Source organism: Oryctolagus cuniculus, chromosome X (assembly GCF_051225735.1).
Source record: "Oryctolagus cuniculus isolate XC-2025 breed Fujian yellow rabbit chromosome X, ASM5122573v1, whole genome shotgun sequence".
NCBI classification, from domain to species: Eukaryota; Metazoa; Chordata; class Mammalia; order Lagomorpha; family Leporidae; genus Oryctolagus; species Oryctolagus cuniculus.
In genome coordinates, this window is record NC_142888.1 from 90,266,307 (window position 1) to 90,279,545 (window position 13,239).

Sequence of the window (13,239 nt, forward strand, 5' to 3'; positions counted from 1 at the left end):
TTTCAAATGTTTGGAGATTTCCCTGTGATCTTTCTGTTGTTGAGTTCTGTTTGATTCTTTTATGGTCAAAACACTGTCTATATGATTTGTTGAGTTTTGTTTGATGACCCAGAATGTCTACACTTGTGAAAAACAAGATACTTGACAAAATGAAAAACCAACCAACCAAAATCTGCTCTTGTTGCATGGCAGGCTCTATTTATGCCACATACATTCTGTCATTGCATTGATTATATTATTCAGAGTTTCTATATTCTCGCTGCTGTTTTCTCTAGTAATTCTGTTACTTGCTGAGAGGTGAGTGTTAAAGGTCCAAAACCTAACTTGTGGCTGCGGTTACTTCTCCTTTTAACTACATCAGTTTTCACTTTGTGTGATGGATACACACTTAGGATCCTTAGGAAGTCCTGGTGGATTGATTCTTTTTTGTCATAGAATGTCCAACTTTGCCTCTCATTAACTTTCTTTACCCCAACATCTAATTATTGGATAATGCAACCTCAGCTGTGCTTATAAAGTGCTTTGGGTTCTATTTCACCCTGTATTTGCTCCCTGGAGTTGTGTTGCTGTTCCACAACAACACTTCTGCAAGTTCCCCACCACTTGTGTGGGTTCCCCACCATCATGCCTAATTCACATTGTGCTGGTCATAGCACCACATCATGTCATCTCATTTATCTCTCCCATAGGTACATTCTCAAAGGGTATTTTAGTTTCCCATAGTCATCTGAAACAATGTGCCACCAGAGGTAATAGGAGTCCTTTTGAGAGAGGTGGCTTAATGTAATTACAATGCTACAAATCAGTTTCTTCTTGGGCTTTAGTAATTAATGTTCTCTAAGGCTTTGTGTTACACTTTTTGTATATTACTCACCCAATGTTTCTTTAGGGCACACTTATGAAGAAACCTTGGCTCACTGTTGATCACTTTACAATGTACTGACTACAACCAGAACTCAGATTAACTCCTTGGTGATAGTGGTGGTGTGTGAGGGGGTGATAATTTCTTTGACTGTGTGACATGTGGCCAGGACAATTGTGCTACCACAACTTTAGGGATTTTCCCTGTGCTATAAGAAGTGAAATCAAATGTGAGCAGAATATCTGACTCACACATTTCACTTCCCAGCTCTCAAAAACCTGGAAGTGGCCTGGAGTACCCTTTCTCTCATGCTCCATATCTCTCAGCCTTCAAACTGTATCTGCAGCCCACACACTTCTGAGTACTTCCATTGCTACCGCTCTGGCCTGGAATGACCGTGATTGGACTGCTTTCCAAGTGTACTTCTGCTTTTCATTTATACTCCCTTAAAATCCACTTCCAATAAAGCAGGCAGAAAATTGTTTTAAAGTTTAAGTCAAATCTTGCCATTCCCCTCCTCAGAATCCTGTATTTTAAGCCTCCTTCAATATGTTCAATAGCTATGAGTTTATAATAATTCTTTTTTTAAAATTTTTTTTGACAGGCAGAATGGACAGTGAGAGAGAGAGACAGAGAGAAAGGTCTTCCCTTACATTGGTTCACCCTCCAATGGCCACTGCGGCCAGCGCGCTGCAGCCAGCGCACCGCGCTGATCCGAAGGCAGGAGCCAGGTGCTTATCCTGGTCTCCCATGGGGTGCAGGGCCCAAGGACTTGGGCCATCCTCCAATGCACTCCCGGGCCACAGCAGAGAGCTGGCCTGGAAGAGGAGCAACCGGGACAGAATCCGGCGCCCTGACCAGGACTAGAACCCAGTGTGCCAGTGCCGCAGGTGGAAGATTCGCCTATTGAGCCACAGCGCCGGCCAAGTTTATAATAATTCTTAAAAACAACAGCAAAGAACCTTGCTGCTGACATCTGGAGAATTCCAGGAAAGCAATTCATTTTCATGAAAGTTCATAAAAGGAGAAAAAAAATACAAAAGTGAGTGTTAAGGGCACATGGCAGAGATATGGACTATAGGAAGGGTCATTTAGGAGAACTAACATTCTTTAAGAGGGGAAAGTGTAAAAGTGGGCTGCCTAATAGCAATAGAACAATCACAGGAAGGCACTCATACAGGACAGTACACAAGTGATACAAAGCCACGGAGAGACTCAATGGACAGAGGTTCCAAAGACAAAACACACACTGGGACGTCTACTTACTGACCTCTTGGATCTCACTACAATCTCTGTCCTGCATCTGTGCTGCCAGAATCAAGGACAATAGCAGCGATGTTTAGAAAGCAGACAGTGCTGCTCTCCTAAACTGCCTGACTGCCCTCTTGGGGTGTATGACTTGTTCATTGATCCTCCCACCTGGATACTGCAGTGAGTATTCTTTATGATGTCATATGTGTTCTTACAAATACTTACTGAGTCAATCGGGAATTTTCTTACACCATTGCAAGGCCATTAAGTATATGACAGCTGCATCCCTCCAATGGTAATGGGAGTGTGAGAGAAACTCAACCTAGCCAACTAGCAACCAACATGGGCTCAGATTTGGGCACACTCAAGGATTCTCAAGATCTTCTCATGGAAATCTCATGATAATTGTTTCCATAGATCCATTTCAGATCAGGAATTTTAAGTTCACACACGTCATTCACGTCATTCTTTTTTTATCTTTTTAATTGTTAAATTTCTTATTCTGTGAAGTAGTAAGCTGTTTTACTGTAATGTAAATTTAAAAGGTTATCTCAAAAACTAAAAAAAAAAGTTAAAAGGAAGGAAAGTGGAAGGGAGGGAGGAGAGGAGTATCATTATGTTCTTAGACTAATATCTACAAATCATATTGAATCTGTTTAAAACTTATATATATATATATATATATATATATATATATATATATATCAGCAGAATTGAAATTGTGTCCTTACCTTTTGGTCTAACCCCATACCCCAAGTGCTTCTCTCATAACTGCACTGGTTGTCCCTAAATAGTGAGCTTTTTTTCAATAAGCAGGCCAGCGATGTGTTTTGTACTTGTCACTCCTGTCAGAGTGGGAACCAGGTGGAAATATCTGGCTTTGATTAGTCGAAAGAGATGTGTATGGGGCACAGGGTTCACAGATTTGGAGTCATTTTGGGCTGGTAGGGTTCAGCACAGAACAGGGGACTAATATGAGTTAAATTAATTGATGTGATGCAAACTTAGGATTATCGCAAAGCCACTGTTGAGAATACATCTAAACTATTTCTACTGACCATTCTTTATTTCAGACAAATTTGGGCTACAGGACTGTTTCATAACCTACTTGTAAAACTAATACAAACTGGCCGGCACCGCGGCTCACTAGGCAAATCCTCCGCCTTGCGGCGCTGGCACACCGGGTTCTAGTCCCAGTCGGGGCACCGGATTCTGTCCCGGTTGCCCCTCTTCCAGGCCAGCTCTCTGCTGTGGCCAGGGAGTGCAGTGGAGGATGACCCAAGTCCTTGGGCCCTGCACCCCATGGGAGACCAGGCTAGGTACCTGGCTCCTGCCATTGGATTGGCGCGGTGTGCCGGCTGCAGTGTGCCGGCCGCGGTGGCCATTGTGGGGTGAACCAACGGCAAAGGAAGACCTTTCTCTCTGTCTCTCTCTCTCGGTGTCCACTCTGCCTGTCAAAAAAAAAAAAAAAAAAAAAAACCCTAACACAAACTGCATTTTTATTTGGCGAAACTGAAGTGTTGAGTTAGTTTCCATTTGAGATGGAACCAAGTAGCTCCTTGAACACAAATGCACGTGCATGACAAACCTAAGTATTAATGGTCTCAGAGAAGGAGCCCTTTGCAAATAGCAGCAACAGCACAACGGAATGAACCAGCAGACATACCTGTGTTCATTCAGCCTTGTCAAAGACAGAAAGTGCTACTTTTATCTCAGAAGAAGGAACGTGCGTGTGTATGTGTTTATGTGAGTGCTGGTACACAATGGTGTGTATTAATATTTCTAATTATGCGCTTTTATAATTTCACCTCACCCCAGTTAGAATGGCTTTCATATAGAAATCAACAAACTATAAATACTGACGAAGATGTGGGGAAAAAGGTATCCTAATCCACTGGTGGTGGTAATGTAAGCTAGTACAGTGTGGAGATTCCTCAGATAACTGAAAATAGATCTATCACATGGCTCAACCATCTCACTCCCAGGAATTCATTCAAATGAAATGAAATCAGAATGAGTTAATTGTATCCCCATGTTTATTACAGCTCAAATCACAATAGCTAAGATACGGAATCAACCAACACACTCATCAACTGATGACTGGATAAAGAAAAGGTGGCATGTATACACTATGGAATATATTACTCTGTTGCAAAAAAATGAAATCCTGTTCTTTGTAACAAAATGGATGCAACTGGAAACCATTATATTTAGTGAAATAAGACAGTACCTAAAAGACAAATTTTGTATGTTTCCCTGATCTGTGGTAACTAATAGAGTACAAAAAATATAATGGGGGGGGGGCAGCACTGCAATGCTGGCATCCCATATGGGTGCCGGTTTGTGTCCCAGCTGCTCCTCTTGCAATCCAGCTCTCTGTTTATGGCCTGGGAAAGCAGAAGATGGCCCAAGTGCTTGAGCCCCTGCATTCACGTGGGAGACACGGAAGAAGCTCCTGGCTCCAGATCAGCCCAGCTCCGACCACTGCAGTCATTTGGGGAATGAACCAGCAGATGGAAGACCTTTCTCTCTGTCTCTCCCTCTCCTCACTGTCTGTAACTATACGTCTCAAATAAATAAAATCTTTTTTAAAAAGCAATGTAGTTATTTGCATTGCAATTTGCATAAAATCGTTCCTATGCATAAACTGCTAAGAGAAAATGGTTTAATCTCTAAATGAACTTAATTAGTGTAACTACACAGGAAATATTTAGATGTTACATTGTCATTGGCTGTATTTCATTAAAAGAAATTACGAATGACTAATTGACAAAAGAACTGTATATGGGTGAAACGGTCATTTTCCATTCAATTATTTTTTATAGTCTTTACCCATATTTCCGCTAAGCTAGGGTCTTTTTATCTTTTTACTTGTTTAAACTTCTTATTCTGTGAAGTAGTAAGCTGTTTTACTGTAATGTAAGTTTAAAAGGTTATCTCGGCCGGCGCCGCGGCTCACTAGGCTAATCCTCCGCCTAGCGGCGCCGGCAACCGGGTTCTAGTCCCGGTTGGGGCGCCGGATTCTGTCCCGGTTGCCCCTCTTCCAGGCCAGCTCTCTGCTGTGGCCAGGGAGTGCAGTGGAGGATGGCCCAGGTGCTTGGGCCCTGCACCCCATGGGAGACCAGGAAAAGCACCTGGCTCCTGGCTCCTGCCATCGGATCAGCGCGGTGCGCCGGCCGCAGCGCGCCGGCCGCGGCGGCCATTGGAGGGTGAACCAACGGCAAAAGGAAGACCTTTCTCTCTGTCTCTCTCTCTCACTGTCCACTCTGCCTGTCAAAAAATAAAAAAAAAATTTAAAAAAAAGGTTATCTCAAAAACTAAAAATAAAAAAGTCAGAAGGAAGGAGGTAGGAGGGAGGGAGGCAGGAAATATTATGTTCTTAGACTTGTATCTACAAATATTGAATCTGTTTAAAACTAAAATTAAAAAATAAAATAAGAAATACTATTATAGTAATACTGCTGTAATCCCATAAGAAAAAGATATTAAAGTGATTTATTTGAGATGTTCATTATAAAACTTTATTCATGGTTGATTGGTTTTTGAAATTTTTGAAATTTTGAAATTCATGGTTTTTGAAATTTAACCTTCAAAACAAAAGCTTTATAAAATGTTAATAAGCTTTTTAAAAAGAAGTCACTCGGGGCCAGCATTGTGGCGTAGCGGGTAACATCACCACCTGCAATGCCAGCACCCCACATGGGTGCCAGTTCGACTCCCAGCTGCTCCACTTCTGATCCCGTTCTCTGCTATGACCTGGGAAAGCAGTGGAGGATAGCCCAAGTCCTTGGGCCCCTGCACCCGCGTGGGAGACTGGGAAGAAGCTCCTGGCTCCTGGCTTCAGATCAGTGCAACTCCGGTCATTGCGGCCAGCTGGAGAGTGAACCAGCGGATGGAGGATCTCTCTCTCTCACTCTCTCTCTCTGCCTCTCCTTCTCTTTCTGTTTAACTCTGACTTTCAAATAAATAAATAAAATCTTTTAAAAAATAAAAATAGTCACTCTATTTGTTACATCAACTTTATATATATTGTTACACCCAAAAAACTTACTAACCCTATTATTAATGTTAATTTTCTGTATTTTCTCATTTTTTGTATGAAGACTATCATTGGTAGTCTTGTTTTCATTTTTATACATGTATTAGTTTATGTATATACATATGCAGGTGTGCAGCATACCTTCACTGTCTATGAGAAGCTTAGGCCTACTCCACTAGATTCAGTATGATGTTGAACAGAAGGCGTCATAAGGGTCATCTCTTCATTTTACTGAATCTATGGTAATCTAATATCTAATGTTTCACTACTAAAGATGGTGTTTATTGACTTTTACTACATATTGTCAGTTTAAAGAAATACACTTCTATTTCCAATTTGCAGAGAGTCACTGTTATTGCTGCAACTAATCCTGGTTGTTTCATTTATTGTGTGCATTTAATACTGGACCTTTTGTGATAAGCTTCCTCCCCTCCTTCCTTTATTCAGCAAATGTGTTCAATTGCACTAATACAGATCTCTTAAAAGATTAAACTAACCACGTGCACTTGAGATTAAAGTTGCCTTTGTCATGCTGTATTACTTGTTTTAGTCATTCATTGGATATAGTTTGCTCTTCATTCATTTATGTGATTTGCATTTATTTAAGTCATTGATATTAGCTGGTAATTTTGCTTTTGCATGTATTCCTTGTGAAGAATACCTCTAATAATGACAAGTATCTATTTCTCCAGTTTGGAAACATATTTTTTCTTGGGAATATCTCAGTTTAATCAATAATTTGAAGTTATTAGCCTATCTTTTCCATAATGTCATCTTGTCTTTCCAATCTTTTCTGCAGCTGCAAATGTTTAGCCCTCTTCAGTCCCAAAGTGACTTTTCTAATACTTATACTTTTGTTTTTTTTTTTTTAATCACTCCATGCCTACTAAGATGGCTGCAATAATAATCTTTTATAAATGGCAAATAACAGATGTTGGTGAATATTTAGAACACTCATATGTAGCTGGTGAGAATATAAAATGATCCAATCGTTGTGGGAAAACTTTCAACTTTATCAAAAAAGCCAAAGATAGAAATATGATACATAAATTCCAATTCTAGATAGATACCTGAAAGAACTGAAAAAATTATTCAAGCAAATACTTGTACACCAATGTTCACTGCAACATTATTCACAATAGCCATAATATGAAAGCAATCCAAGTATCCATCACCAGAAAAATGGATAAATGGAATGTGATAAATACATACAATGAAATACTATTTGGACACAAAAAGAAATGAAGTTCTGAAATATGTTATGCTATAGTTTAGAAATAGTTTGTGTTTCCCCCAGAGTTTCATGCGTTGGAAAAGTTTGGTTCCCAAAGCAGCGATGTTAAGAGATAGTGGCACCTTTAAGAGATGGGGCCCTGGGGGAGACTGTTAAATTGCTGAAAACATGCCCTTGGGAAATGTTTATGATGGTTTGCTTTCTTAAATTTAATTTTTATTTTAATTAATTTTTAACAAATTCAAAATGATTTGTACATATAAGACTAATAATGTATTATCTTCCTTCCTCCCTTACTCCAATCTTTCTTCCTTCTACTTTTTTTGAGGCAACATTTTAAATTCACATCACAGTAAAAATGCTCACTACTTCACGGAGTGATTAGTTTAAGAAGTGAAAATATAAAAAGACCCTAGTTTAGTGGGAATATAGATAATGGCTATAAACAATAATTGAATGAAAAATGACCATTTCACCCATATACAGGTTTTTTTTTTTTTGGTCAATTAGTCTGCCATTCATAATTTCATTCAATGAAATACAACCAATGACAATGTAGCATCTAAATATTTCCTGTGTGGTTATAAGATAATAAGTTCATTTAGACTTTAAACTATTTCCTCTCAACAGTTTATGCACAGGAACAATTTTATGCAGATTGCAATGCAAATAATTATACATTACTTTTTTGTTCCCTATTAGTTACCACAGATCAGGAAAAACATATGATATTTGTCTTTTGGAGACTGGCTTATTTCACCAAGTATAATGGGTTCGAGTTGCATCCATTTTGCAAAAGGCAGGATTTCATTCTTTTTTGTGGATGAGTAATATTCCATAGTGTATGCATACCACATTTTCTTTATCCAGTCATCAGTTGATGGCATCTGGATTGATTCCTTATTTATAGAATCAAAAATCCCATGTCTTTATGGAATATGCAGCTATTTTTAACTGAGATACAATAAACATGGGGGTACAAATAACTCATTTATATACTGATTTCATTTCCTTTGGGTGAATTTCCAGGAGCAGGATGGCTTGGTCATATGGTAGATCTACTTTCTCTAGCCATATGGTCAATGTTTTTGTCATTGTGGTATATTTCTAAAATACTAACACCTAGAATTTCTGTTCAACTCCATCACATCTCTTTTCACATTCATTTATATCTGTTCTTATTTTTATTATGTGTCCTTAACATAGTGGAAAGACATGAAACTATATTTTATTGATTAAAGTATCAATACAGAGCCTATGCAACTACCACTGGATTTTATTTTGTATAATTTTCATCCTTGAATACAAAAGACATTCTAATATCCAATGCTTTTAATTGTTTGGAAAAGACCTAAGGCTAACTACTAGTAGTATCAACGACATCACATCTGTCCAATGATACTGATAGAATACTTGAACTGAATACTTTGAGATTTCATTGTCACAGCCCTTGTCTATATGCTTGAGGAACAGTGGTTTTCTACTTACTACTTGTTAAAGTCTAGGGTTAAGCTTGTGGTTATAAAATAAACTAAAAGTAAGTCATTGTAAAATTTAAAAGAAAAAATAAGAAATGAAGGAGGGAGGGTGAGAGCATGGGTGGAAGGCTACATAAGGTGGAAGCATCATTATGCTCTTAAAGCTGTATATATGAAGTACATGAAATGTGTTCACCTTTTAAAAATCAAAAAAAAATTTTAAAGAGTATCAGATGATTAAGAAAGGGAATTACATCACTGAAGTGAACGAATTTCTATTAGTAATGTATCTGAAATTTGCTTTTACTGCATGATTAATCTTATGAGTATAAAGTAAACTGAAAACACATCTTTGTAAAAATTAAGAGTGGGAATAGGAGAGGAGGAAGGGTGGAAGTGCGAGTGGGAGAGAGGGTATGGTGGGAAGAATCACTGTGTTCCAAAACCTGTATATATGAAATGCATGAAATTTGTATACTTTAAATAAAATTTTCTTAAAGAAAAATAGCATACGTGTAGAAAGGAATGGAAAGGACATGATTTTGTGGGGATTGGGGAAATATATTGATTCTCAACACAAAAGTAGTTATATTTATTTATTTTTGAACACTGTAATTGTTAAAATGTATTTATTTCTTTTATTTATTTGAAAAGCAGAGAGAAGGTGGGGGGCATATCTTACCTCTTGATTTAATTCTCAAATACCCAAAACATCCAAAGAAAGACCAGACCAAAGCCAGGAACCCAAAATTCAATCCGAGTCTCTCACTTGGGTATCAGGGACCCAACTACTAAAGCCATCACCTTGCTTCCTCTCAGGTGCCCAATAGAAGAAAGGTAGAATCAGACACAGAGCCAGGATTCAAACCCAGGCACTTTTATACCAGCTTGTGGCTTCCCGAGCATCATCTTAACCACTGCACCAAATGCCTACCTCAGGATACTGACTTTGAAATCCTAACAGTGTGGGTTGCAATCCAGGCTCTGTCACAGCCTATATAATATTAGACAAGAAAATCTCTTTGAGCTTCCATTCCTTCATATAGTAGTCAGTGTTGCTGTATATCATGTGTTCTATTCTCCTCTGTTCAGGGCATGTGGCAGAACTACACTTTCTGATTGCCATGTATGTGACTGGCTTCTGTCCTGTGTGTTGTGAGTGGCATGCTATTTTGGTATGAAAACATTTCATTGTTGGTTTGAGAGCCTCGGGGACTATCTTCCTATCTGACAGTGACTGAACAATTTCTAGATGGTGGCTCCTTCATCAGTTGAGGTTTCTGAGACTTCCCAGTAAGAATCACTCAGATCCCAGTATCCACCATCCTAGGAATGACATGCACCTGCCCTGTATGTTTATCAGGAGAGAGAAATAAGCAACAGAGGTTTGGGAGTTGCTTATAATCCACAGCAGTACCTGGCCTCTCCTAACTCATATGTCTCATCTGCAAATTAAAATAGTGTCCTCTCAGGATTTTTCATGGGTTTAAATGAGAAAACTTACATGAGAAGGTTATCAAGTACCTACCACATCCCAAGGTCTCAAACTATGGCAGGTGTAATTATTGAAGAACAGCAAAATGTTTTTTTGAAAAACTGGATTATTTGTATAAAATGACAGATATGTGTCTTCTTGACATGTAAGCTGTATCTTGCTGTCAGAAGTGGAGCACTTTATCTGCATGCTATAGATGAACATTTTCTAATGGCACATTTATATACTTATTTTCAGCCACAATGATACCAGCAGCATACTAAAAATTGACAGTAACACTGAAGAATGGAAATGTGCAAATTTTCAAAGAGACTGACAAATGATATAATGTGAATTACAGAGCTTTCTTCATTATTATGTACTTTCTTCATGACAAGAACATACAATAATTATTATAAAGATGCATTTCATCCTTTGTAATGAATGGCAGGAGGTTTTAAAGCTGTAAAAGACTGTGCTCATTTTGGCAGCACATACACTGAAGTGGTCGACTTAATCTGAACAGGGCTTCCCCCAATGTATTCTGAAGAACACTACTAATACCTCAAATGCTCAATGGAAAAATGTTACATTTCCTTATAAGCTGGGGCAACTACTTCTCCCATTGTGATTCATGTTCTATATGAGCATGTGGTGTGAAAAAACTTGCACAATATGGAAATTTGCTCACCTCCAATTTGGTACATCCCATACTTCTCTTGAACAGAATACATGTTTGTTTTGGCTGTCTCTTGTCCACGGTGTTTTCCACAACAAACTTGAAAAGGGTCAAGAGCTGAGGAAAAACAGATTATTTAAGCTGCATACAATGTGATGATAAAATAACATGAGTGAAGAAACTGTCTATGTCTGGAAGAAGCTCCTGGCTCCTGGCTTCAGATCGGCACAGCTCCAGCCGTTGCGGCCAACTGGGGAGTGAACCAGTGGATGGAAGACCTCTCTCTCTCTCTCTCTCTCTCTCTCTCTGCCATTCCTTCTCTCTGTAACTCTGATTTTCAAGCAAAATAAATAAATCTTTAAAAAAAAAACTGTCTCCTAAACTTCATTCAATGTAAGCATGATCTAGCTACTTACTCAACGTTACCCAATCAGTGTTACTGTCAGGGTGCATCAAATGTCTCATCTGAGATTTTACTTAATACTTTTCTTAAATCTGTTCACTATTTCACCACGAAGAACAGCAGAGAGTTTTTAAGAAGGCACCTAAGAAGCAATACATAGAAATTAGGTGTGGGGAGGTAACAGAGCAGGCCGGACTACTTGAAGCCATTTTGAGATCATAAGCACAAAAAGATTGCCTCTCCACTCCCAAATGTAGTTTGTATGAACTTCAGATAAAGTACAATAAATGAATTCTGAATCATCACATCGTGGTTGCTTTCACACTTTCCTAAAAAGTTCAAATTCTTTTCCAGTGTCTCCCCTATCCCTCCCTCTTGCATCTTCCCTGAGCATGTTTAGAATGTCTGCTGGAAACATAAACCATGAGAACCAAGATAATCTTTACACCAACCGGATATGCAGTCGTCTCTACGAACAGGCACCTAGGAAGTCTCATGGTGTCCTTAATAAGGACACGGGCAGGAAGGGGCCAAGGAGGGCGTCACGGGGCAGGGCAGTGAAGGCGGCAGGGTGAGAGGCCAGGGTATAGCTTTACCAAGAGGGTGGAGGTGGGGAGAGGTCTCACAACACTTCCAGAGCCCTGGCCCCGACAGAAAAGTCCAAGAGTCCCCGCCGCCCCCTCACAACTTTCTCCCTGCTCTACCCACTCGCAGCCGCCACACCGTACCCCTCGCCCCCACTCTCCCGCCACATTTCACCCCACCTCAGCTCCTGTGCTTACACCTGCTCCACCACAGGTTCCCAGGCGTCGAGGCTGAGACGTAGCCCCCCAACCCCCATTTTCTCTGTGAGGAAACAAACGTTCGGTCGCTTCGGGAAGCCAAGCCCGCCCCCTATATCCACGCACCCCCTATATCCACGCACCCCCTCTGGAGCCCTCCGCCCTTCGGAAGCCACTTGCCTGCCCCTAAAGCCACATCTCAGAGTACACGTCCAGTATCGGCTAGTTCGTGCCCCTCCTACCAGAACATCACCCACCACGGCAGGAAGGGAGTCAACGGCCAGGCAGGTGCGTTCTGGGGGCACTTTGCCGCCCCAGCCACGACGCCCACCCGGGTTCTGAATGTCCTCTGCACCCGCAGTCGGATACCTCGAGGGTGAGGTTAACGGGACTCTCCGCTTGTGTCAATGGCGGTTCCTCCTACTTCGTAGTTCGTTCTCGCGGTCTCACGAACTACGTAACACTTAGCGCTTTCACGCTCAGTCCTTAAGTTACGCAGAGGGCGGAGCCTCACGTGACCCAAAGGTCGCGTGCAACCAATAGGAATAACTTCCGTAGCAGGGCTGTGGTGCGCACGTGGATGCCACAGCCCCACCTTACCGCGTGATGTTTGTAACTAAGTAACTGTCCATGAGAACGTCCACAGAGTTCAGCAGTTCAAAAACAAACGTTCCCTTGGTTGGGCTTATTAAAGTGCTTTTGTGGTGGTGGGGGAGGGGGAGGGATGTGGAGGGCTAACACCTCTACAGCGTACATACACATGACCTAAACAGCAGGTAGCCTCTAATGTCTTTGAGTGCTCAGGATGCCACATGCTGGAGTGCAGAAAAAGCTTCATGGAGAGGACCTATGCAAAGAGATGACATCACCTCACCGTTTAAGAGTGCACAGTCTGGGAGCCAGTGCTGTGGTGTAGTGGGGTAAGTCGATGCCGCCTGCAGCCCAGCATCCCATTCGGACGCCGGTTCGATTCCCGGCTGCTCCGCTGCTGATCCAGCGCCCTGCTAATGGCCTGGGAAAGCAGCTGAAGATGGTCC

General features: G+C 40.7%; 1 protein-coding gene across 1 annotated transcript in view; it reads right to left on the minus strand.

Moving 5' to 3' along the window:
• LOC103351963 (nuclear RNA export factor 2) overlaps positions 1-12,743 on the minus strand; it is a 28,093-nt gene extending 15,350 nt beyond the window's left edge. Inside the window, exons 1-2 of the mRNA XM_008273100.4 lie at positions 12,572-12,743; positions 11,030-11,134 (exon numbers count right to left, since the gene is read on the minus strand). Coding sequence (XP_008271322.3) covers positions 11,030-11,072 — 43 coding nt within the window. The 5' untranslated portion in view covers positions 11,073-11,134; positions 12,572-12,743. The remainder of the gene's footprint in view (positions 1-11,029; positions 11,135-12,571) is intronic.
• Positions 12,744-13,239: the final 496 nt, after the last annotated feature.